Source organism: Hyla sarda, chromosome 1 (genome assembly GCF_029499605.1).
Source record: "Hyla sarda isolate aHylSar1 chromosome 1, aHylSar1.hap1, whole genome shotgun sequence".
Lineage (NCBI taxonomy): Eukaryota > Metazoa > Chordata > Amphibia > Anura > Hylidae > Hyla > Hyla sarda.
Genome location: NC_079189.1, coordinates 55,687,499 through 55,712,358, shown reverse-complemented (window position 1 = coordinate 55,712,358; position 24,860 = coordinate 55,687,499). Strand labels below are relative to the sequence as shown.

Here is a 24,860-nt window from a genome sequence, read left to right as displayed (position 1 = left end):
CCTTACACTGAAATCCCTTTTTGTCAGGGGTACTCCACTGGAAAACATTATTTATTACTATAATTTTTTATTTTTTTTTACCAACTGGTGCCAGAAAGTTAAACCGATTTGTAAATGACTTCTATTAAAAATCTTAATGCTTCCAGTACTTACCAGCTGCGGTATGCTACAGAGGAAGGTCTTATCTTTTTGAATTTCCTTTCTGTCTGACCACAGTGCTCTCTGCTGACACCTCTGTCCTTTTTAGGAACTGTCTTGAGAAGAAGCAAATCCCCATAGCAAACCTCTCCTGTTCTGGACAGAGGTGACAGCAGAGAGCACTGTGGTCAGACAGAAAGGAAATTCAAAAAGAAAAGAACTTCCTATGGAGCATACAGCAGCTAAGTACTGGAAGCATTAAGATTTTTTAATAGAAGTAATTAAAAAATCTGTTTAACTTTCTGGCACCAGTTAATAAAAAAAAGAAAAATAAAAAAACAATTCCAGTGGTGTACCCCTTTTAACATTGTAGATGTCTTTCACTTGTCCCCTAGTTTTTTTATTTTTTTTTGTGAGGGGAGGAGGCTATTATTCTTATTGTGACATGTCTAGATTTTCTACTGATTTTGTATACATTTGGAATGTAAGCCATTTGGGATTTGTGTTGTTGTGCAAAGCAGTGCCTAATAAACAATGAAGAGAAGGCGGCATTAAAGGGGTACACCGGTGGAAAACAATATAATATTTTAAATAAACTGGTGCCAGAAAGTTATACAGATTTGTAAACTGCTTCGATTCAAAAATCTTAATCCTTCCAGTACTTATCAGCTGCTGAATGCTCCACAGGAAGTTCTTATCTTTTTTGAATTTCTTTTGTCTGACCACAGTGCTCTCTGCTGACACCTCTGTCCATGTCAGGAACTGTCCAGAAGCAGGATAGGTTTGCTTTGGGATTTTGCTTGTACTCTGGACAGGACAGCACTCTGGTCAGGCAGAAAAGAAATTCAAAGAGAAAAGAACTTCCTGTGGAGTATACAGCAGCTGATAAGTACTGGAAGGATTAAGATTTTTCAATAGAAGTAATTGACAAATCTGTATAACTTTCTGGCACCAGTTTTATTTTAAAATAGCTTTTCACCGGAGTAACCCCTTTAAAGAATACTCAATGTAAAGGAGTTATCCTAAGTTTAATACCTGACTTAAAGGAGTACTCCGGTACAGAACATCTTACTCCATAAGTGTCTGATGACGGGGACCTCCCACAATCTTCTGCCCAGCTCTCTTCATACACAGAGCACCCTCTGCCCTGCGCACAGATTACTGCCGACCACCACCTTTATGTATCTCTACATAAACGCTGGATCTCCGGCACTGCCATAGGGATACATGGAAGGGCATGTCTGCCGCCACGGCCAACAGTAATCTGTGCAGGAGAGGGGATAAGATGTTCTGCTTCAGAGTCACAGGATAGGTGAGAAGTAGAGATGAGCGAACTTACAGTAAATTCGATTCGTTATGAACTTCTCGGCTCGGCAGTTGATGACTTTTCCTGCATAAATTAGTTCAGCTTTCAGGCGCTCCCGTGGGCTGGAAAAGGTGGATACATTCCTAGGAGACTCTTTCCTAAGACTGTATCCACCTTTTCCAGCCCACCGGAGCACCTGAAAGCTGAACTAATTTATGCAGGAAAAGTCATCAACTGCCGAGCCGAGAAGTTCATGACGAATCGAATTTACTGTAAGTTCGCTCATCTCTACTCTTTATAGCTATAGCAGTGTTCCCAACTAGTGCGCCTCCAGCTGTTGCAAAACTACAGCTCCCACCATGCCCGGACAGCCTTCGGCTGTCCGGGCATGGTGGGAGTTGTAGTTTTGCAACAGCAGGAGGCGCACTAGTTGGGAACACTGCTATAGCTACTCATGCCTGGACAAATATTTGACCGAAAAAAAAGTTTTTTACCGTTTTTCCTGCGAAAGGAACAAGAATTCAGCACTCCCGTAGCCCGTCTTACCCGCGGCACATCTCGCTAGCTGTAGTCTGTGTGGCGCACTTTTTGTCGTCGTGCTGGTTTTTGTATCACTTTGTACATCCTGATGTTTGCACAATCATTTCTAAGCTGGTTTTGATATTGACATGTTTTATATAGAGGGAGGGATGAGGCTCTCCATGTGCCGGGCCTCGCTTGTATTGGCCGCAGCACGGAGCTCTGACGGTCAGTAAAGCGTCCTCCTCATGGTCCTTATTTATTATTTTGCAGCTGATGTGAATCCACTGTCTATACACAGTACATTATTTCCATTTTGTATGATGTATTAAATGTTTCTGTGAAACTGACAACTTTTGGTGTCTTAATTATTTATTCATTTTTAGACCTTTTACAGATCCTTGAGTATGTATTGTATTTCTATGCCATGACTCTTGTAATTTACTCAAGGGTTGTATTTAGAGATGAGCGAACTTACAGTAAATTCGATTCGTCACAAACTTCTCGGCTCAGCAGTTGATGACTTATCCTGCAGACTCTTTCCTAGGACTGTATCCACCTTTTCCAGCCCACCTGAAAGCTGAACTAATTTATGCAGGATAAAGTCAGCAACTGCCGAGAAGTTCGTGACTAGAGATGAGTGAATTTACAGTAAATTCGATTAGTCACGAACTTCTCAGCTCGGCGGTTGCTGACTTTTCCTGCATAAATTAGTTCAGCTTTCCAGTGCTCCGGTGGGCTGGAAAAGGTGGATACAGTCCTAGGCAAGAGTCTCCTAGGACTGTATCCACCTTTTCCAGCCCACGGGAGCACCGGAAAGCTGAATTTATGCAGGAAAAGTCATCAACTGCCGAGCCGAGAAGTTCCTGACGAATCGAATTTACTGTAAGTTCGCTCATCTCTATTTGTGACTAATCGAATTTACTGTAAGTTCACTTATCTCTAGTTGTATTCACAGGTACAGTATCCTGGGCATATTTGATGCTGCAGATTTTAAATCTGCGCAGGATATTGTACATGTGAATGGACCCCTGAAGGGGTTGTCCAGTTTAGGAAATCCACTGATGTACCCTTTTAGAAAATTCTTAGTTTCAATGGTCCTTTGTTTAAAGGGGTCCTCCGGTGGAATTTTTTTTTTAATCATCTGGGGCCAGGAAGTTAAACAGATGTGTAAATGTCTTCTATTAAACAATCCTTACCCTTCCAGCAGCTGTATGCTACAGAGGAAATTCTTTTTGAATTTTTGTCTTGTCCACAGTGCTCTCTGCTGATACATCTGTCCGTGTCAGGCACTGTCCGGAGCAGCATAGGTTTGCTATGGGGATTTTCTCCTGCTCTGGACAGTTCCTGATACGGGCATCAGGTGTCAGCAGAGAGCACTGTGGACAAGAAAGAAATTCAAAAAGAAAAGAATTTCCTCTGTCGCATACAGCTGCTAAAAGGTACTGGAAGGGTAAAGATTTTTTAATAGACGTAATTTACAAGTCTGAGAAATGGAAATGTGTGTGCAGCTCACAACTAGAAATGAGCGAACTTACAGTAAATTCGATTCGTCACGAATTTCTCGGCTCAGCAGTTGATGACTTTTCCTGCATAAATTAGTTCAGCTTTCAGGTTCTCCCGTGGGCTGGAAAAGGTGGATACAATCCTAGGAGACTCTTTCCTAGGACTGTATCCACCTTTTCCAGCCCACCGGAGCACCTGAAAGCTGAACTAATTTATGCAGGAAAAGTTATCAACTGCCGAGCCGAGAAGTTCGTGACGAATCAAATTTACTGTAAGTTCGCTCATCTCTAATGACTAGGGTTCCAGAATCCACACCTGGGTCAACTTTATTTACATAATTTAAATAATACTGAAAAAGAAAGTGGGGCTTCCTCTCACATGAGTATTGCCAAGCCACTCATCGTATTTAACTTCTTACACCAAAGGAAATAGAAAATATAAATAAGGCTTTATTTTGGGTGTTTTACAGTACAATATATTAGCATAAGCTGAGAAATGTTCACATCTAGTGAAGTTGGGACTGTTCAAAAATGCCAGAACCCATCACTGACATGGGTGCACCCTGATTATTAAATTGGTGCAGTCTGCTCCAGTATTCTTGTAAACAGAACTTAAAGGGGTTATCCAGGGAAAAAAAACTAACTGGCGGCTCCAGAATGTTAAACAGATTTGTAAATTACTTATATAAAAAAAAAAAAAAAATCTTAACTCAACTTCAGCAGCTGATTGGAAGGATTATTTTCTGTCTGACAACAGTGCTCTCTGCTGACATCTCTGCTTGTCTCAGGAACTGCACAGAGTAGAAAAGGTTTGCTATGGGGATTTACTCCTACTCTGGACAGTTCCCGAGACACGTGTCAGAGCACTTAGACAGAAGAACAACTCAACTTCTGCAGCTCATAAGTACTGGAAGGATTACAATTTTTCAATAAATTTGTAAATTATTTCTAACTTTCTGGAGCCAGTTGATGTATAAGTTTTTTCCTGCATTATCCCTCTCAAGCCTAGCTTTGACATGTTGCACCAAAACTAATCTGAGCCAGGTTTTAGGAGATCTTTTTTTTTTTTCCTGGTAAGGATTCAGTTCTGGCCCTGTATATACGGCATTAAAATGCATCATATCCGCAATGACGAGCGCCAACAGCATTCCCAGCATAGATATACATTTACCTGTGGTAGGACAGGTACGCTTTAAAGGGGTACTCTGCTGCTCAGCATTTGGAACAAACTGTTCCAAGTGCTGGAGCCGGGAGCTTGTGATGTCATAGCCCCACCCCCTTGATGAAAGTCTATGGGAGGGGGTGTGACAGCCGTTATGCTCCCTCCCATAGACTTGCATTGAGGGGGTGGGGCTATGACATCACAAGGCTCCAGCATTCAGTACAGTTTGTTCCAAATGCTGAGTAGTGGAGTACCCCTTTAAGAAATTAATCTGCACTGAATATCCACACCATAAAGAAAACACAGAATTGTGAAAAATATTTTATTCAGGGTAATATCATCCCAGAAACAGACGCTGTGAGAGAACCCCCAAGAAGTAACTCCGCAGCGTCCAGACGACATAGTAATAATTTCATGAACCAATCAGTAAATCACATCTCTAGTCCATCAGGATCATCCGCTGTCCGACAATCTGAACAACACTGGAATGAAAGTCTGAGTTAAAGGAGAAGCCGATGGCACAGTCCAGGTGTATGATTTGCTGTGGCATAGTAGGGGGGCAGAAGTCTATGATGAGCAAGATTTAAAAAAATTTTTTCTCCAGGGTTATTAACCACTTCCTGCCTAATCTGTAAGGGCCTTAATCCAAATAAACAATGGGATTTTTGGAATGAAATAATAAAATACTCGGCTATACAACATGGATAATAAAACGGACCTATACTCCTTTAACAACTCCTACCAAGGCAGGCCTCAATGTGCGTTCATGCAGCTTGTACCCTACTTTAGTGACTAAAGCTACTGTGCCAGGCTCCTTGCCCTCCACTGGGGTATGAAATAAGGCTTCATGCTCATATGGATCAAACTTTGCGCCCACTGGATTAAGCTTGATGACTCCGTGCTTCTTAAAGACTTTTTGCATCTGGCCTTCAGTCATCACTAGCCCCTCGTACAGGTTCTTCAGATGAGGGTTATCGTCCTTGATCTCTTCCTTGGGGACACTTTGTGTTGCTTTTTCCAAGATATCTGCCACTTCTAACAAGTCCTTGCAGAATCCTTGTATTCCTTTAATTAAAAAAATATATATAAGATACGATTAGTCAGCGATGGCTGTAACTAAGGGTACATTCACATGGTCAGATTTTATTGCGGGTTTCCTGCTGCATATTTGAAAGGGGACAGGCTCTTGTCTGGCCGCAGCATATTTTCCGCAGCGGAACTTACGCTGCGGAAAATCCGCCACAAGCCCCGTTGAAGTCAGTAGGGTCTGCGGCGAATTTTCCGCAGCATAAATTCAGCGGCAGAAAATCTGCTGCGGACAGCCGAGAAGAGCCCACCCCTTTTCAAATACGCAGTGGGAAACCTGGAAAAAAATCTGCCCGTGTGAATGTACCCTTAAAGCCGGCATATATATGTTTATAGTGATTGTGATGTGCAGAGGCCTCAACTAGGGAGGTAACTGCAATCTGTCATGTGATCATCTATGGGACTTAGGCTCTGTTCAAACCGCTATCATGGCTTCCCTTACAACAGAAGACATTACGGCAGTCGACAGTCGGATACCAACTGTGCCCAGAGGACCCCAGTAACTATTGGCCAAGGCTACAAAGCAAGCACGAGATGGTAGTGTGGAGAATACAGCAGTCCCTCAAGTTACAATAATAATTGGTTTAAGAACGACCATTGTATGTTCAGATCATAACTCTATGGAAACCTGGTATTTTATTATGAAGGCCCAAAATGTCATCCAAAAATAGGAAAAAGTGAGGGGTAAAGAAAAATAAGTAGATAACTAATATAGATAAAGCAAATCCTTACATATAAAAGTAAGAAAGATCTGCTGGAAGCTGTAAATCACTGTCTGTACAGAACATGTAATACCTCCCTGTACTTTAGGGGGCGCTACCAGACAGGAGGTCAGTGCATACACTTCAGTAATACAGAGGTTTTACCAGTAAAATGTCCATTGTAAATTGGTCAGATCTTCCAGCCATTGACATGTTTCGCAGATCTGGACTGTCCGTACATTGTATGTTGAGTCTGGTTTCAAGTTACAATGGTCCAGAAAAGACCATTATATGCTGAAAATATTGTATGTTGAGGGCATTGTAAGTTAAGGGACCACTCTATGTTCCTTATGATAGGGCACTTTAACAGAGGTCAATGGTCAGGGAGAAACTAGCGCAGACCTTAGTGATCGCTGCTAGTTTAGAAAGGCTTGAGTAATGGTGCGGCCAAACTGGTTTGTTTGTGTGGCCATTTAAATTCATGGTTATCGGCTGCAGATCCCTTGTGTGCACAGGGCCACGTGCAGCTGATAATGATTTTATTGGCTGCACAAAAAATCTAATCAGCTGACAAAGGAGCATTTGCATATTAATCAGCTGATTGCTGGCCCTTTTACATGGACCATTTATTAGGAATAATCATCCCTAGGAATCTGCCTTAAAAGGGGCACTCTGCTGCTCGTGATGTCACACCCCGCCTCCTCAATGCAAGTCTATTGGAGGGGGCGTGACGGCTGTCACGCCCCCTCCCATAGACTTGCATTGAGGGGGTGGGGCGTGACATCACACGCTGCCAGCTCCAGCGTTCAGAACAGTTTGTTCCAAACGCTGAGCAGCGGAGTACCCCTTTAAGTATACGAGCCTATGAATTGAACAGCTGTGGATCCCAAAACAAGAGTAACGTCAATGTGAAGACCTACATCTTGACTATGAATCCTGTATTACCAGTCAGTGCATTTTTTTTTTTTTGCCCAATGTTCCCCCTACATGGCATATTACTGTTCACCTGCGTGTTGGTGTATGACAGGCAATGCTAGCTACTCACCAAACAATTTAGCATCTTCCACCATTTTCTGACTCCTCTGTCTTAGGTTCTCTGTGTCCGCTAAGGCACGCTTATATTTATCCTGGAGAGGGGAAAAATGGTTTATTAGATAGCTCCAATACAAGCAACATGCCACCGACCCTATAACAACCCAAATGTGATCACAAGGCAGGAGACACTATGCACACTGCCATAGGGGGAGGGGAAGCTCCCAATCTTCTGCATCTACAGTCATTAAAGGGGTACTACGCTGTTCAGCGTTTGAACTGTTCCAAACACTGGAGCCGGCAGCTCGTGCCGTCATAACCCCGCCCCCTCATGACGTCACACCCTGCCCCTTCAATGCAAGTCTATGGGAGAGGGCGTGACGTCACAAGGGGGCGGGGCTATGACATCACGAGCTGCCAGCTCCAGTGTTTGGAACAGTTTGTTTCAAACGCTGAGCAGCAGAGTACCCCTTTAACTACCTGCGGTCAGCGATTGAGGGAACTTACTGCATATTGTTTGTACATTCAACTTAAAAAAGGTCTGGATAGATACTTATCGCCCATCGACAGGATAGCTGATAAGTCTCTAAAAACTAGAATCCAGTGACCTGTTTGAATGAAGAGGCAGGAGGTGTTGTGTGCCGCTTTCAGACTGTTTTATTGCCAAATTAACACAGGTAAAAGGCCATTGGGGAGATTTATTAAAATCTGGGCAGAAGAAAAATTCAGGAAAAAAAAATAAAAATAATCTGTAGAAGAAATCCGGCACTCCATTAGGAAGATAAAAAATTAAAGGGGTTATCCACCAGAAGGTGATTTTAGTAGTACGTTCCTGCCAGAACTGGGTATTTCCTGTTGAATTTCATTCTCTAAACTACACATCCCATAGTTCGTGAGTATGAGGTCACTTTCCTTCCTACCAAACATCAGCTTCCCCACCCATTAAAACACACCTGTGATCCCTTCAATGTAATACACCAGTGTTTCCTAACCAGGGTGCCTGCAGCTGTTGCAAAATGATCTCTCTCCCACCCAGCGGTCGCTCCACCCATTGAAGCAGGACAGACTCCCTCTGATCACCTGACTAGTGATGTCAGGTCTCGACGCACTGCAACCTGGGAAATCCCAAGACTTGAGTAATTTTGTATGCTGTTAAAAATAAATATTGGGCCGAAAATCACACAGGTACAGACACTATATTATGAACTACACTAACTTTACAGCCCCTGTAGCATAGTCAAATAAAAAAAAATCCTGGAATACCCCTTTAATGCAGCCTAATGCAGAAAAAACATGGACACCCCGGCCTATCTTTTGCTGCATTTTAGACTACTATACAGTGACCCCTCGACCTACGATGGCCCCGACATACGATCATTTCAACATACGATGGCCGCTCAGAGGCAGCATCAACATACGATGCTTTTGTATGTCGGGGCCGTCGCATAAACGGCTATCCGGCAGCGCAGACTGCTTCAGCTGCCACCGGATAGCCGTTTACGGTGCCCTGTGTGGTCCGCTGACGATCACTTACCTGTCCTCGGGGCTCCGGCGCATCCTCTTCGGGATCCCCTGCATAGTCGGTGCTCTCCATCGTCGGCATCACGTCGCTGCGCAGGCCGTCCCGTCATCCAATAGGAGCGGCGTGCGTAGCGAAGTAATGGCGGTGAGAGAGAGCGCGGATGCCTGGGAAGCAGAGGCCTTGCCGGAGCGGCGGGGACACCCCGGGGACGCGGCGACAGCGATGCACGGCAACATCCCGGGCAGCGGTGATGGTCCAGAGCGGCTGGGACAGGTGAGTACAACTTCCTCTAACAGTGGTCTACAACCTGCGGACCTCCAGATGTTGCAAAACTACAACACCCAGCATGCCCGGACAGCCAACGTCTGTTGTAGCTTTGCAACATCTGGAGGTCCGCAGGTTGTAGACCACTGTCCTATACTTTACATTGCACGGATCCCTCAACATACGATGGTTTCAACAAACGATGGTCCATTTGGGACGGATTACCATCGTATGTTGTGGGACCACTGTATAGTATTAGATATCTGTAAAATTGCATTCTTACTGAAGATTAATTGTATATAATATATACAATGAATTAGTAAAGAATTACCTAATGCCATATGATGTACATAATATATGGAAGGTAGAATGGGGCGGACTCAGAGTCAGCACTGCTCGGGAATTGCTGCTTGTTTCACGCAGCATTTTACCCTGGAAACAAACTTGGAAATCAAAGTCCCAATGAGTTTTGCGGGCAGACTTTGTCGGAATGCAGATTTGTGCCGAAATTTTCTCTAGAGTGCCCTGAGCGGCAAAATTCCATCGAGATAAATGGGATTCTGCTGCAAGTAGATTGCACTCTAAATGAATTCCGAGCTAAATATATCCGCAGCGTGCATGGGCCCTTACAGTGACACCGATGGCGATGGACGCAATCAGACAGAAATGTAAACCCAACCACAACAGCATCTAGGTTCTTAGACACCTGATTGGAAGGCAGGGTGTGGTGCACTAACGCTACAGAGAAGTACTGTACAAGCAATGAAGAATAAAAAAAAAAAAAAAATCCTATTCATCAAATGAAGGGAAAAAAAAAAAAAGGAATCAACATAATTAGAATTGCCATGTTCATAAAAAACTAAAACATTTAAATATGTTATTTTTTAACTCTTTAACAACACAGGATGTATAATTACACCCTGCGCCGGCTCCCGCATCATATCAGGTTGGTCCCGGCGGCCATCAATGGCCAGGACCCGTGGCTAATACCGGCCATAACCGATCACAGGCTTCCATAGCAGGCAGACAGGAGGTCATGATCTGACCACCTGCTGCCATAGCAACCAACGGCGACCCGCGATCATATTGTGTCGCCACCGCTGGTGAACAGGGGGTGAGCGCTCCCGCTGTCCACACCATAGATGCCGTGATCAGGATTGATCACGGCATCTATGGGGTTAATGCTGCCGGGACCGGCACGATCGCGGCCCCGGCAGCTGCGGAGGGACTCCGGCTGTGATTGATAGCCGGGTCCCGCTGCTGATCTCGTGCGCTGCCTGCGGCAGTGCAGGAGATCACTAGGACGTATGCATACGTAACATTGCGGGAAGTGGTTAAATCAACCGATGCCAGAAAGTTAAACAGATTTGTAAATTAAAAAAATAATAATAAAAAAATCTTTCCAGTACTTATTAACAGCTGTATACTACAGAGGAAATTCTATTCTTTTTGGATTTCTTTTCTGTCTGACCACAGAGCTCTCTGCTGACACCTATGTCCAGGTCAGGTACTGTCCAGAGTATAAGAAAATGCCCCAAAGCAAACCTATCCTGCTCTGGACAGTTCCTGACCTGGACAGAGGTGTCAGCAGAGAGCACTGTGGTCAGACAGAAAAGAAATCCGAAAAGAATTTCCTCTGTAGTATACAGCTGCTAATAAGTATTGGAAGGATAAAGAATTTCTAATAGAAGTCATTTACAAATCTGCTTAACTTTCTGGCACCAGTTGATTTTAAAAAGTTTTCCAGTGGAGTACCCCTTTAAAGCGTTCTCCGCTTGTTAGAACGGCTTAAACCCCCTTATAAGGACCAGGGCGTACAGCCCATTTTAACCTTGAGGACCAGGCCAATTTTATTTTTGCGTTTTCGTTTTTTAACCATTCGATTTTCGCCATTTAAAAACCATTACTTTTTTATATTTCCATCTACAGACCCATATAAGGGCTTGTTTTTTTGCGTGACCAATTGTACTTTGTAAGGAAACCTCATTTTACCCAAAAAATTTACAGCGAACCCAAAATTATTTTTTTTTTTTTTAGGGAGGAAATTTAAATGAAAACCACAATTTTGTACATTTGGCAGGGTTTTGTTTTCACACTGTACACTTTATGGTAAAAATGGCTAGATATATTTTTGAACCGCTTAAAAAAAAAAAAATTTCTAAAACTTTTTGTACAAAATCTAAAATCGCCCTATTTTGACCACCTATAACTTTCACTTTTTACCGTATATAGTGTGATATGAGGGCTCATTTTTTGCGCCGTCATCTGTACTTTATCAATACCACATTTGCGTATATAAAACTTTTAGATCATTTTGTATACATTTTTTTTTGGACTTTATTTTTTACGTTTACGTCGTTCACCGTACGGGATCATTGACATTACATTTTGATAGCTCAGACATTTACGCACACGGCCAAATATGTTTGAGAAAAAAAAATTACGGTTTTTGGGGGTAAAATGAGAAAAACGGACAATTTTCATTTTTATTGGGGGGAGGGGATTTTCAACTTTTTTTTATTTTATTTTTCATTTTTACTTAATTTTTTTTCCCACTTTTTATGTCCCCATAGGGGACTATCTATAGCAATCATTTGATTGCTAATACTGTTCAGTGTTATGCATAGGACATAGCACTGATCAGTGTTATCGGTCATCTTCTGCTCTGGTCCTGATCTCAGACCAGAGCAGGAGACAGACGGAGGCAGGTGAGGGGACCTCCGTCTGCCATTCCAGATGATCGGATTGCCGCGGCAGCGCTGCAGGCAGTCCGATCGTCTATTTCGACATGCTTATTGCCGCAGATGCCGTGGTCGGTTCTGATCACGGCATCTAAACGGTTAATGGCGGACATCCAAGCAATGGCAGCTGATAGCAGCCGGGACTGCAGTGTACGACGCGAACACCGCTTCGATGCTCGCGGTCATACACAGGACGTAAATGTACATCCTGGTGCGCCAAGTACCGCCAAACCAGGACGTACATTTACGTCCGTGGTCGTTAAGGGGTTAAGTAGCACGAAAAAAAAAAAAAAAAACACTCCTAAACGAAGATCCAAAAAAAAAATAAATAAAGCGTCACAAAAGTGTGTGCGCTCCTAGCCTTGGGTTTACAACACTCTTCTCACTCACCGTAACCTCTTTCACTTGTTCTTCTAACTTCGCCTTCTCTGCAACCAGCTGTTCCGCAGTTTCTTCCGGCTTTTTACTCTTCTCTTCCGCACTTTCCGGCGCAGGGTTATTTGGCTGCTGAGCTGCTGTGCACATCAGCTGTGGACACGACCTACGGTAAAAAACAAAAAAAAAACAGGAGAATACTGATCATTGCCGGATATGCAAACCAACACCTGCCACATCAGTTAAAACAGGTAAGCACAAGGCATGCACAAGAACCTTTACAATATTCTCTAAAAAATAGCCTATGCTAAACTATATAAGCAAAAATACATAATTAAAAAAAAAAAAAAAAAAATGTGATATTACACAATGTTTTTTTTATCTCTGGATCTAACAGAGGGACGAAGAGACGCACCGCCCCGGGCTGAGGATGATGCAACGCTGTCAGATCACTGTCCCCAGACATCGGCAATGTCCAAGGACGCGGGGATGGCCATGCGGGGTCATGTGTTTTTACAGTATATTAAAATTACTCTACAGCGTCTGTCTCACCAGCTGTTGCAAAACTACAACTCCCATCATGCCCGGACAGCCAACGGCTGTCCGGACATGCTGGGTGTTGTAGTTTTGCAACAGCTGGAGACACCTTGTTTGGAAAGCACTGCTTTAATCTTCCCAGGTCTTAAAATAATAGGTGTGAATAGGATTTAAGATTTTTCTATCCATTCACAGAAATACTGAAAAAATCCAAAATAATTTTAGCTGTCACTGTTTTTTTTTTATTTTTATTTTTTTTTGTTAGTTTGGCTGTCGGGGCATGATGGGCGTTGTAGTTTTGCAACAGCTGGCGAGCCACGTAAAGTTATGTAACCTGGAGTCCGCTGCAAACTAGTCACATGATCATAACGTCACGGACAAAAAAAACAACATCTATGGACATATACGTATTATTATAGCTTGATACAGATGTAGCAGAGCTGACTGGCATTGACCATTTTTCATTTGATCATCGCAGTGACTGACGATTCAGACCTGCAGTCCAACGTAAGACTGGAGAGAAAAATAGAAAACGGTCATTAATAAACTCAGCTCTGATCTACATGCGACAAGGAGAACTACAATTCCCAGCAAGCCTTGAAGCCACGAATGGAGGAAGGAAAAGCATGTGTGACCCCATATATTTTATATCACGACTACCCAGAACCCACTCAGCTCTGCTACATCAACATGTAACCTGGAGAACTACAATTTCCAGAAAGCCTTAAAGGGGTTATCCAGGAAAAAAAAACACATTTTATATATATATATATATATATATATATATATATATATATATATATATATACACACACATACATACACACACATACATACATCTATATCTCAACTGGCTCCAGAAAGTTAAACATTGCTAACTGCTTCTACTAAAAAAAAATCTAAATCCTTTCAGTACTTATGAGCTGCTGAAGTTGAGTTGTTCTTTTCTGTCTAAGTGCTCTCTGATGACACCTGTTTCGGGAACTGTTCGGAGTAGAAGCGAATCCCCATAGCAAACCTCTTCTACTCTGTGCATTTCCCGAGACAAGCAGAGATGTCAGCAGAGAGCACTGTTGCCAGACAGAAAAGAACAACTCAACTTCAGCAGCTGATAATTATTGGAAGGATTAAGATGTTTTAATAGAAGTAATTTACAAATCTGTTTCTCTGTTGGAAGAATTACATTTTTTTTTATAATCTGTTTGCCAGTTGATTTTTTTTCCCCAGGAATACCCCTTTAAATGCATGAATGGAGGAAAGAAAAGCATGTATACACAGATACCCGACATTATGACAGCTGAGAACCCACTCAACTCTGCTACACCTACATGTGATCAGGAGAACTACAGTTCCCAGCAAGCCTTGAAGACATGCATGGAGGAAGGAGAGGCATAAGTAACCAATCACCACTCAAAACACATTCAGCTCTGCTACATCTACATGTGATCTGGAGAACTACAAGTCCTAGCATGCCTTGAAGCCATATATTGTGGAAGGACAGAACACATGAACCCATACCTGTTATCATGACAACCCAGAACTTACTCAGCTCTGCTACATCGACATGTGACATGGAGAACTACAATTCCCAGCATGCCTTGAAGCCATGAATGGAGGAAGGAAAAGCATGTGTGACCCCATATCTAATATCATGACAACCCAGAACTTACTCAACTCTGCTACATCGACATGTGACCTAGAGAACTACAGTTCCCAGCATGCCTTGAAGCCCCGAATGGAGGAAGAAGAAGCACATGTAACCCAATATCTGTTATCACGATTACCCAGAAGCCACCAGGCGCTTACGTCTCATCCTTCTTACCGGAGCGGCGCCCTGTGTGTCCGCAGCAATATGCTCAGGTTATGCCCCACTATCCGCAGGCCCCTGGACGCCATGTCTGTCCGCACTCAGCACTCACACACTGCACGTAGAGGACAATCTGAGTCTCAACCTAACCTGCTACTCTTTACGCTGGGCCAATCAGACGCGAGGCTGGATGTTTAGCGCATGCGCAGCAGGGTCAAGCTACTGACCTAATCAAGAGAGGTTGCAGGGGAGTTGGAGTGTCAATTTATGAAGTTGAGAATGAGAGTGCTCGGTGATTGGCTGCAGGGGTCAGTGGGCGGAGCCTGAGTGAAAACTTGTGTAATAGCGTGCAATATGGGGAAGATATTTCAGAATCTGTCCAAAGGAAAAATTGCTGAGTTGCCCATAGCAACCAATCAGATCGCTTCTTTCATTTTTCAGAGGTCTTTAAAAAAATGAAAGAAGCATTAGGATTGGTTGCTAAGGGCAACTGGACAACTTTTCCTATGGACAGGTTTTGATAAATCTCCCCCTATGTGCCTGTTATTTTCTATCATTGCTTTACGTATCCTATAAATGCTGCTGGACTGTAATCCGGCAACCAATAATCCGGTCATTCTGATTTTCAGTGCAAAACTGCAAAAACAAACAAACTAACAAAAAAAATTAAAATAAAAAAAAAACAGTGACAGCTAAAATTATTTTGGATTTTTTCAGTATTTCTGTGAATGGATAGAAAAATCTTAAATCCTATTCACAACTATTATTTTAAGACCTGGGAAGATTAAAGCAGTGCTTTCCAAACAAGGTGTCTCCAGCTGTTGCAAAACTACAACACCCAGCATGTCCGGACAGCCGTTGGCTGTCCGGGCATGCTGGGAGTTGTAGTTTTGCAACAGCTGGAGATACACTCTTTGGAAATCACTGGATTAAAAGGTTATTCCGGTATCAGAACGTTGGATGCAGCTTTTTTTTTTTTTTTTTTGCGCTTTAGTTTTTCCCACCTACAGACCTATATGGGGCTTGTTTCATGTGTGACCAATGGTACCTTGTAATGGCATCTCTCATTTTACCACAAAATCTACAGCGGGAAAAAAAAAAAAAGGGATTTGTGGGGCAAAACAGAAAAAAATAGCAATTTGAGGGGGGTTGTTTGTACTTTATGGTAAAAATGGCAGTGCCATGTAACGGGTTCAGCCACCTTCCTGGTGCCCAGGCCTGTTACATCACACTGCCGCTCAGTGTATCACCAGCCAAGGCGGGACATCGTCGGTAAGCTCAGCGCAGTGTGAAGCGTTGGGCCCTAGAATGCTCAAGAAGCCCAGGACAGTGTTATCGGCGCACTGGGGGAGCGTAGGAAGGTGGGTTAAAATTTTTTCTTTTTGCAGCCGGGCAAAATGGAAAGAAAAATTCCTTGGAATACCCCTTTAAAATCACCCTATTCTGACCTCGGTAATTTTTTTTTTTACTTTGTATTATTCTGTTTATGGGGCTGTATGGGGCTTAAAGGGGTACTCCGGTGAAAACCTTTTTTCTTTTAAATCAACTGGTGGCAGAAAGTTAAACATATTTGTAAAATTACTTCTATTAAAAAATCTTAATCCTACCAGTACTTATTAGGTGCTGAATGCTACAGAGGAAATTCCTTTCTTTTTGGAACACTGATGACATCACGAGCACAGTGCTCTCTGCTGACATCTCTGTCCATTTTAGCAACCATGCATAGCAGATGTATGCTACGGGCAGCATGGTGGCTCAGTGGTTAGCACTTGGGTTCAAATCCCACTAAGGACAACAATCAATAAAGCGTTATTATTATTATAATAACGTCAGCAGAGAGAACTGTGCTCGTGATGTCATCAGAGAGCATTCCAAAAAGAAAAAAATTTCCTCTGTAGTATTCAGCAGCTAATAAGTGCAGGAAGGATTAGGATTTTTTAATAGAAGTAATTTACAAATATGTTTAACTTTCTGCCACCAGTTGATTTAAAAGAAAAAAGGTTTTCACCGGAGTACCCCTTTAATTTGATCATCTGTAGTTTTTATTGATACAGCTTTTCCATATATATGACTTTTTTTTTTTAATAACTGTAAGTGTTTGGGCAGTTACGCATGGGGTGATTCAATTTATGTTTTGTTTGTTTTTTATTTATTTGAAAAATGGTAGAAGAGGAACAATTCGAATTTTTATTATGGAAGGGCCTTTTTATATTTAAAAAACATTTTTTTTAAATTATTATTATTATTTTATTTACACTTTTTAAGTCTCCATAGGGGATTGTTATAAGCAACCATTGGATTGGTGATACTGAATAATGGTATGCATAGCATTGCACAGTTCGATCGTCTCTCTGCTAGTAGAGTCTGTTTTAGCAGATCCCCCCAGAATCGGAACAGATTGCTTCAGGAGGTCTCTGCCTGCCATGGAAAATGATTGGCCCCAGCACACGTTTTATATTCCTATGTGCCTTGCAGCATAGTGCGCCATACATATTCGTTAATTTCTAACGATAATTTGTTTAATCTTAGTCCTAACAGTAGCACAGATGGGGTATTCCACCCCCCGCGAACTGGTTAGGACAGATGGAAGTTTATTGAATAAATTAATTAGTCAGAACACACCCACTATACCATGCTATAAGTAAGAGGGTCACCCTCAGTCCCCTTGTGTAGTAAACAAGAAGAAACTAAACAGAAAATTAATCACAAGTAATAGCTAATAAATCGAGATTTTCCTAGCTAATGTGACGGAAAATATTAGTTATATGAAGACAGGAGGCGAGTATCTTGCATTAATCTTTCTTCTTTAATGCCCATAGCAGAATTTTTTATACAATTTTAAAACGTATATTAAAGAAAAAATCTTCAAAACTACAACTCCCAGCAGCCCTTTGGACTCTCTTCACCCCTCCTAGCTCGACTGGCTCCTATATAAAGGGCTGTCTGGGACATCTCCTCCTCTTTCTTTATGCGGCATCCAGCACAGCAGACTCCATATGAAGAACAGGAACTGCCACCTGATGATGCTTCTTGACAACGTGGTCAACAGGACCGCCGTGACCTGAACGAACTGGAACAAAAACCCGATGAACAACGGATCAGGAACATATCAGCCTCCTTGCAGAAGGTGGAAGACTTTCTCTTCAATAACCTGGAAAGACAAAAAAAAAAGAACACCATGATAGGGTTGGGTCGGGAGGGAAGATACTCGCCTCCTGTCTTCATATAACTAATATTTTCCGTCACATTAGCTAGGAAAATCTCGATTTATATATCAGACAGGAGGCTCATATCTTGCAAGTTCAAAGCTTACCAAGATAAGTAGGAATCAGAATCATAAAACAGACATAGAGACATGTTCTTCGGGTCGAAAATAAAACTGACGGAAAGTGGTCTGGGACGACCAGTCGGCGGCCAGTAAGAGATCCGACAGAGAACCTCCTGATATAACAACCTTAGTGGCCATAGCCCCTCTAGAGGAGTGGGCGCCAAATAAGGATACATCAATCCCCGCCATCTCCATGGCTAGACGAACCCACCGAGCCAAAGTAGCCGAGGAGACCGGGAGATGAGGTTGGACATAAGAGATGAGTAATTGAGTATGACTAGTAGATCGGAGAGGTGCTGTTCGCGTCTCATACTCCTGAAGACATCGAACCACACATAGTTTGGGATGAGCCGGAAAAAACGGATAAAAGACGGATTGAAGACCCGTCTTAGTCCTGCGGACAACCGAAAACTGAACACCTCCAGGCGAGAATTGACGCCGAGAGACATCTAAAGCTCGAACATCCGATACCCTTTTGTTAGAGACCAGACATAAGAGAACGGTCAGTTTTACTGAAAGAAGCTTCAAAGAAAGATCCTTGTTATCTTCCCATGAAGAAAACATATCTAGCACGCGGGAAACATCCCACATAGCTTGATATTTAGGGCGAGGAGGACGCTTAAATTTGATTCCCCGTAAGAGTCTGCAAACTAAAGGATGTTTGCCCACCGGTAAGGAATCCACCGGATAGTGGTATGCAGAAATAGCTGATCTATAAACATTTATAGAACTATAAGATTTGCCTGAATCGAATGCGTCGGCTAGGTAGTTGACTACTGCCTGCACAGGTGCCTGAACGGGACTAATCTCCCGTTGATCACACCAACGCACCCAGAGTCCCCATGCAGATCGATACGCCGATCTAGTCCCTGGGGCCCAGGCCAGGGCGAGGAGATTTCTAGCTGATTCAGAAAGATCATTACCTGATGTCGGCACCCCGAAACCAACCAAGCAAGAAGAGGTAGGCTGCCGTCCAGAACTAGAGGGTGAAGACCCTTGTAGAGTAGATGAGGCAGAGGGGGTAACAACCTGGGGAAATCTATCGTCATCCCCAACAGAAGGGGGAACCACGGCTGAGTCGGCCACCATGGGGTGATCAACGCTACTGTTGCTTTCTGAGACAGGATCTGGAGAAGAACCTTGGTGATCATCGGAAAGGGGGGAAATGCATAATGCGTCCCTTCCGGCCACCGTTGGTAGAAAGCGTCCACAGCTGACGCCTCTGGATCTGGCCTCCAACTGTAAAACCGAGGTAATTGTCGATTGAGTCGCGAGGCAAAAAGATCCATATAGAATGGACCCCAAAGGTCCTGAAGTGACAGGAAGACTGACCGGTCCAGCGTCCAGTCGCTGGAGTCGATCAAGTAACGGGAATTCCAGTCTGCCACGGAATTGGAGACTCCTGGAATATATTCCGCAATGGGAATAAGGTCGCGAGACAGACAAAAATGCCAGAAGTCGGACGCTATGTCCGCTAACACCCTGGACCTCGAGCCCCCAAGGCGGTTGATGTATTGAACCGCTGCTATGTTGTCCATGCGTAAAAGTACGCAACAATTGGACCTCTGTGATAGAAAGCTCTTGACCGCAAAGAATGCTGCCAAAAGTTCTAGAGCATTGATGTGGAGAAGAGATTCCTCTTCTGACCAAATCCCGCCTGTTGTGTCCTGACCACAGCAGGCTCCCCAGCCTTGCCGACTCGCGTCGGATTCTATGATCACGTCTGGACAAGAGTTGAAAATGGTCTTGCCATTCCACTCCACAGCGTGACGGAGCCACCAACGTAGCTCCTCGACCGACTCCGGACAAAGAGTCACTTCGTCTGCATAACGTAAGCCTTGTCGAAGATGAAGGGTTTTGAGGCACTGTAGTGCCCGATAATGCAGCGGGGCCGGAAAGATCGCCTGAATGGAAGCCGCCAACAAGCCGACCATGCGAGCGATTACCCTCAAGGATACTTGACCCTTGCGTAGGATTGCTCTGATTTCTTTGCAAATGAGGGCCAGTTTTGTTTTGGGTAAACAAAGGACAGCTCTTCTGGTGTCCACCAAAAATCCCAAAAACTCCATCTCTCGTGTTGGGGACAGAACCGATTTTTTGAGGTTTATGAGAAAACCTAGTTCTTCTAACAGAGATACCGTCCAATGACAGTGTAATCTGGCCAGTTCTCTGGAGCCGGCCATGATGAGCAGGTCGTCCAGATAAATTATCAGACGTACCCCTCTGCTCCGGAGAGCTGCCACAACGGGTTTCATCAACTTTGTGAAACACCAAGGGGCGGACGACAGGCCAAATGGAAGGCAAGTGAACTGCCACAGGCGATCGCCCCACCAAAACCTTAGTAATGGTTGTGAGGTCAGATGCATAGGGACTGTGAGGTGAGCATCTTTCAGATCTATTTTCACTAGCCAGTCTCCTATGCATAGAAGGTCGCGTAACAGATGGATGCCCTCCATCTTGAAGTGACGGTAAGTCACATGTTGGTTTAAGTTCCTCAAGTTTATTACGGGGCGGTACCCGCCATCCTTCTTCTTGACTAAGAAGAGGTTGCTTATGAACCCCGGTGACAAGGGGTCTACTTCCCGTACCGCTTGTTTGTCTAGGAGCTCCTGAAGCTCCTCGTCTATAAAGGATTTGTTTATGTCCGAGAAATGAATAGGTTGGGGTGTAAACCTCATGTCTGGCAGGGATTGGAGTTCTATTTGGTAACCTGCCACTGTGTTCAGTATCCACGCGTCTGCCGTAATCATGGACCAGACGTGGATAAAATGTTTCAGCCTGCCCCCCACATAGGTGTGTGGAAGATGTGGAGAATCTGTACTCACCAGATGATGGTCTGGAACGAGGGTAGCCTCTACCGCCCCGTCCTCTCCAGGGTCGACCTCGGGGTGGAAAGAAAGGTGCAGGTTGTGCCATCGGCATGGTATATTGTTGTGGAGGTGGCACATAGGGCTGAGCGGGAGGTCTAGCATAGGGTCTATAATAGTTGCCTCGGCCGGCAGAACGACCTCTTCCTCTGCCGGCCTTGTTAAAAACCTTGCCACTGGATTTTTTAAGCGAATTTTGCGCTTTGTCCAGTCCTGTAAATAGGCCTACAAATTTATTAATATTCTTGAGAAGGTCCTCCCCAAAAAGAAGGCCTTCTGCCGATGGGCCGGGTTCATTTTCCGCCAAATGTGAAAGCTGGGGTTCCAGCTTCATGAGGATGGATCTCCTGCGTTCAATGGAACAGGTGGTATTCGCCGTTCCCAACATGCACATTGCACGTTGCGCCCATCCTCTGAGTTGCGTGATATCCACAGGGTCACCAGAGGAAGCTGCTTGCTCCGAAAGATTAAGGATTTTTGTTAGTGGACCCAATAGGTCCAAAATCCTGTCTTGGATGGCCTTGAACGACCTTTCAATGCCCTTTTTTGAGTATTTTCCGGATTTTGTTAAGTACTTCATGAGGACAGGATCTATTTCCGGAGTTATGGCCAATTTCTTGGAGAGGAAAGGCCGTGGGCATTCTGCCCTCAGTTTATTACGGTTGACCCGATCAAGGGTTCGCCGGGTCCAGTATTCTATATATGCAGCCACCTGGGGCAAGGGGGCCCAATCCCCTGAGCGGGGGTGTATGATGGCCTCTGGATGGAAAAAGGGTTGCCCCAAAGTATCCAGGATAGTCTCTACTGGGACACCCGGTTCGGTGGATGGGAAATCCGCCTGTAAACCCGCCTCATTTTCAGACCCAGAATCTGTGCCTTCTGGTTCACCAGATTCTTCCTCCGCCAAGTCCTCCTCCCACGTATCGAAGGAGTTAGGCTTGGAACGCCTGACGGACTTATGCCTCTTAGTACACTCCCCGAGGCCCGGGGGTCGAATGGGGTCGTTTGTCATTGCGGGGTGACAGGCCATGGTGGGCTCTGTCTGTTGCATATATGTTTCTTCCCCTGCCGGGGAGTCGTATGCGACAGTATGTTTGCGCTTATAAAGCGCTTTGCCTTTCTTGGCAGAGTCAGCAGTAACTGGCATATGAGATACCGATGGTGCAGCAACTGTCGCCAGAGCTGCCTTAACTGATTTATTAATAAGCTCTTGTATTTGTGCTGCCGATAGGGGAGCTTCTGAGAGCATATCCTGCCCCAAGCCTGACTGGGAAGATTCTCCGGCCATTATAGATTAGAATAATAAGTAACACAATTCAGGTTGTGACCTCTTATGTCAGAGAGAATGATCTATATAAATTTATCAGAGAGCCCAGTCTCCTACCAGACAAGCTAACAAGCTGACAGGTAAGGTACAATGAGTTAATATATACAGCGATACCTGAGGCTCTATCTAATACCAGACAGTGACTGCTCCGATGTTAAACCCTCCACCGCTCGCCACGGAATGGCGAGAGGGGAAGGAGGGGTTGTTAGCATACAGCGCTCGGGGCCGTAATCACATGCGATTACGGCCGTGAGTGCCGCAATTGGTCAGACGCGCGGTAAGCCGCGCTATGATTGGCTGCAAGGAGGAGCGGCAGGCCGCCTCTGGGACTATGCGACTCCGCCCCTAAAGGTTCCCGCGCGCGGTTTAGCAGCGAGAAGAAGGGGAAGGGGAAGAAAGCCACAGAGGACCTAAGATGGCGTCTGTGAGTAAAACAGGGATGGGAAAATCTGTGGAAATAGAGAACGAAGCCCCTTACCCTTCCGACCGCAACCAGGGGTCTGCGGTCTATAAAGGACTCGTCACAGGACTAAATAAAAGAAAAATATAAGAAATCTAGACAGAGAAAATATATACATATACAGTTACAGAAAAATAGAAATATACAGATAAATCTGAAGCTACAGTAAATATAGAGTAGAGAATGATAAAACGAAATATACAAGAAAAGGAATCCAAAGGATATTAAAAACAACTTGAATCACTTAACTGATGTCTGCCATGAGCAGAAAGAAAGAGGAGGAGATGTCCCAGACAGCCCTTTATATAGGAGCCAGTCGAGCTAGGAGGGGTGAAGAGAGTCCAAAGGGCTGCTGGGAGTTGTAGTTTTGAAGATTTTTTCTTTAATATACGTTTTAAAATTGTATAAAAAAATTCTGCTATGGGCATTAAAGAAGAAAGATTAATGCAAGATATGAGCCTCCTGTCTGATATATAACTAAAAATTAACAATAGTAAAATAGCTTAAACTAGGGAGGGAAAGTTGTGCTACTGTTAGGACTAAGGGAAAGCAAATTATCGTTAGAAATTAACGATTCCCTTACGTCCTAACAAGTAGCACAGATGGGGAAATGGCAAGCAGAATACCCTATAATGGAGGGTTCTCATGCCTGACGGCAGATAATTCTGTCCGTCCAAATGAGGAGAAATCGGCCAATCTACTGTCAAGTCTGTAGTGGGGGATAAAAGTGGAGAGTGAACTCCAGGATGCAGCTTTGCATGTATGTTCCAAAGACTCCTTTCCGCAAAGGAGGTGGATACAGACCTGGTGGAGTGAGCTTTTACAAACTCAGGAGGCTCCATACCTTGAGATGCCATGGAAATACGAATGGCATCTTTTACCCATCTACTGATGGAGGGTTTTGAAGCTTTAAGACCTCTCTTGGACCCTGCAAAGAGAATTAACAGATTTTCATCCTTCCTAAACTCCTTAGATCTTTTTAAATAGATCTGGAGGCATCTCGAGATATCAAGGCAATGAAGAGCCCTATCTTCATCTGAGGATGGATGTGGAGAAAAAACTGGAAGAGATATAACTTGGTTTATATTCTGGAATGATGGAACTTTCGGTATGAAAGATGGCATAAATCTGAGTAACACATGATCAGGCAAGAATTTAGTATAAGGCTCATGTGCAGAGGGTGCTTGGAGTTCTCCAATCCTCTTGGCCTAATAGAACAGTTAAAAACCGAGCCGGGTCGAAACAGAGAAACAAAGGAAGTGACGCCAGACGCAGCTGACGCACTTCCGGATTGGGGTCGCGAGATGCGCGGCACCTGAACACATAGCGCAGAAAGTTAATAAAGGAAAGCAGGTATAGCAATCAGAGTATGGAGTACTTTCTGCAAGGAAGTACCGCTTTAAATCTCAAAAAGACAGCACTGCAAGAATGATACCAAACAGTGCTGCGCTCTAGGAGGCTGACCCACTGTACGGGAGGACAGAAAAAAACAAGGGGACTGAGGGTAACCCTCTTACTTATAGCAGGGTAAAGTGGGTGTGTTCTGACTAATTAATTTATTCAATAAACTTCCATCTGTCCTAACCCGTTCGCGGGGGGTGGAATACCCCATCTGTGCTACTGGTTAGGATGTAAGGGAAACTGTGGCCGTGTGTAGTTTAGGGGTTAACTATGGAGCTACAGCTATAATACAGAGCCTAAAGATGTCCAGCGCAAAAAAATTTATTCCCTATCCACAAGATAGGGGATAAGTGTCTGATTGCCGGGGTGGGGTCTGACTGCTGGGACCTCCTGCAATCTCCCGAACGGGGCCCCAGCTCTGCTCCTGCATGTGACGTTTCGTACCCAGCAAGTCAGCTGTCAAAACATGCCCTTTCCATTCATCTCTATGGGAGAGGCGGCAACACAAATGCATTCCTGTGTCTCAACCTCTCCCATAGAGATGAATGGCAGTGGCCGTGTTTCCACCAGCTGAAGTGCTGCGTATGAAACGCGCATTTAGGCTACAGTCCCACGTAGTGCTAACGCAGCGTATTACACGCTGTGCAAAATGTGCTGCGCAGCAGGAAAAACTCTGCGTATTCTTCACTTAACATACACACAGGGTTAGCCGGTGGCAGCGCTGTGTCTTCAGTGAGGTTTTGAGGACGGGGCCTCGTGTCACAGACTTGCCGGCACGCAGC

General features: G+C 44.1%; 1 protein-coding gene across 3 annotated transcripts; it reads right to left on the bottom strand.

Moving 5' to 3' along the window:
* Positions 1-4,925: 4,925 nt before the first annotated feature.
* GRPEL1 (GrpE like 1, mitochondrial) lies at positions 4,926-14,867 on the bottom strand. 3 transcript variants are annotated; one of them, XM_056555070.1, is made up of 4 exons: positions 14,673-14,800; positions 12,367-12,517; positions 7,463-7,544; positions 4,926-5,695 (listed from the first exon to the last, which is right to left on the bottom strand). In XM_056555070.1, exons 1-4 carry the CDS (start codon positions 14,699-14,701, stop codon positions 5,349-5,351), a joined length of 609 nt encoding a protein of 202 aa, XP_056411045.1. In that variant the 5' UTR covers positions 14,702-14,800; the 3' UTR covers positions 4,926-5,348. The 3 variants fall into 3 exon arrangements, with proteins under 3 accessions (XP_056411045.1, XP_056411044.1, XP_056411046.1); XM_056555069.1 differs by having other exon boundaries at positions 4,927-5,695; positions 14,711-14,867; XM_056555071.1 differs by having other exon boundaries at positions 4,927-5,695; positions 14,695-14,846.
* Positions 14,868-24,860: the final 9,993 nt, after the last annotated feature.

Excerpts from the sequence above, each read along its gene's own strand:
- GRPEL1 (XM_056555069.1), bottom strand. The coding sequence starts at position 14,784 with ATGGCGTCCAGGGGCCTGCGGATAGTGGGGCATAACCTGAGCATATTG. Across the intron at positions 12,518-14,710 it reads ACACACAGGGCGCCGCTCCG|GTCGTGTCCACAGCTGATGT; the intron begins GTAAGAAGGATG and ends TTTTTACCGTAG. Across the intron at positions 5,696-7,462 it reads GGAAGATGCTAAATTGTTTG|GAATACAAGGATTCTGCAAG; the intron begins GTGAGTAGCTAG and ends TTTTAATTAAAG.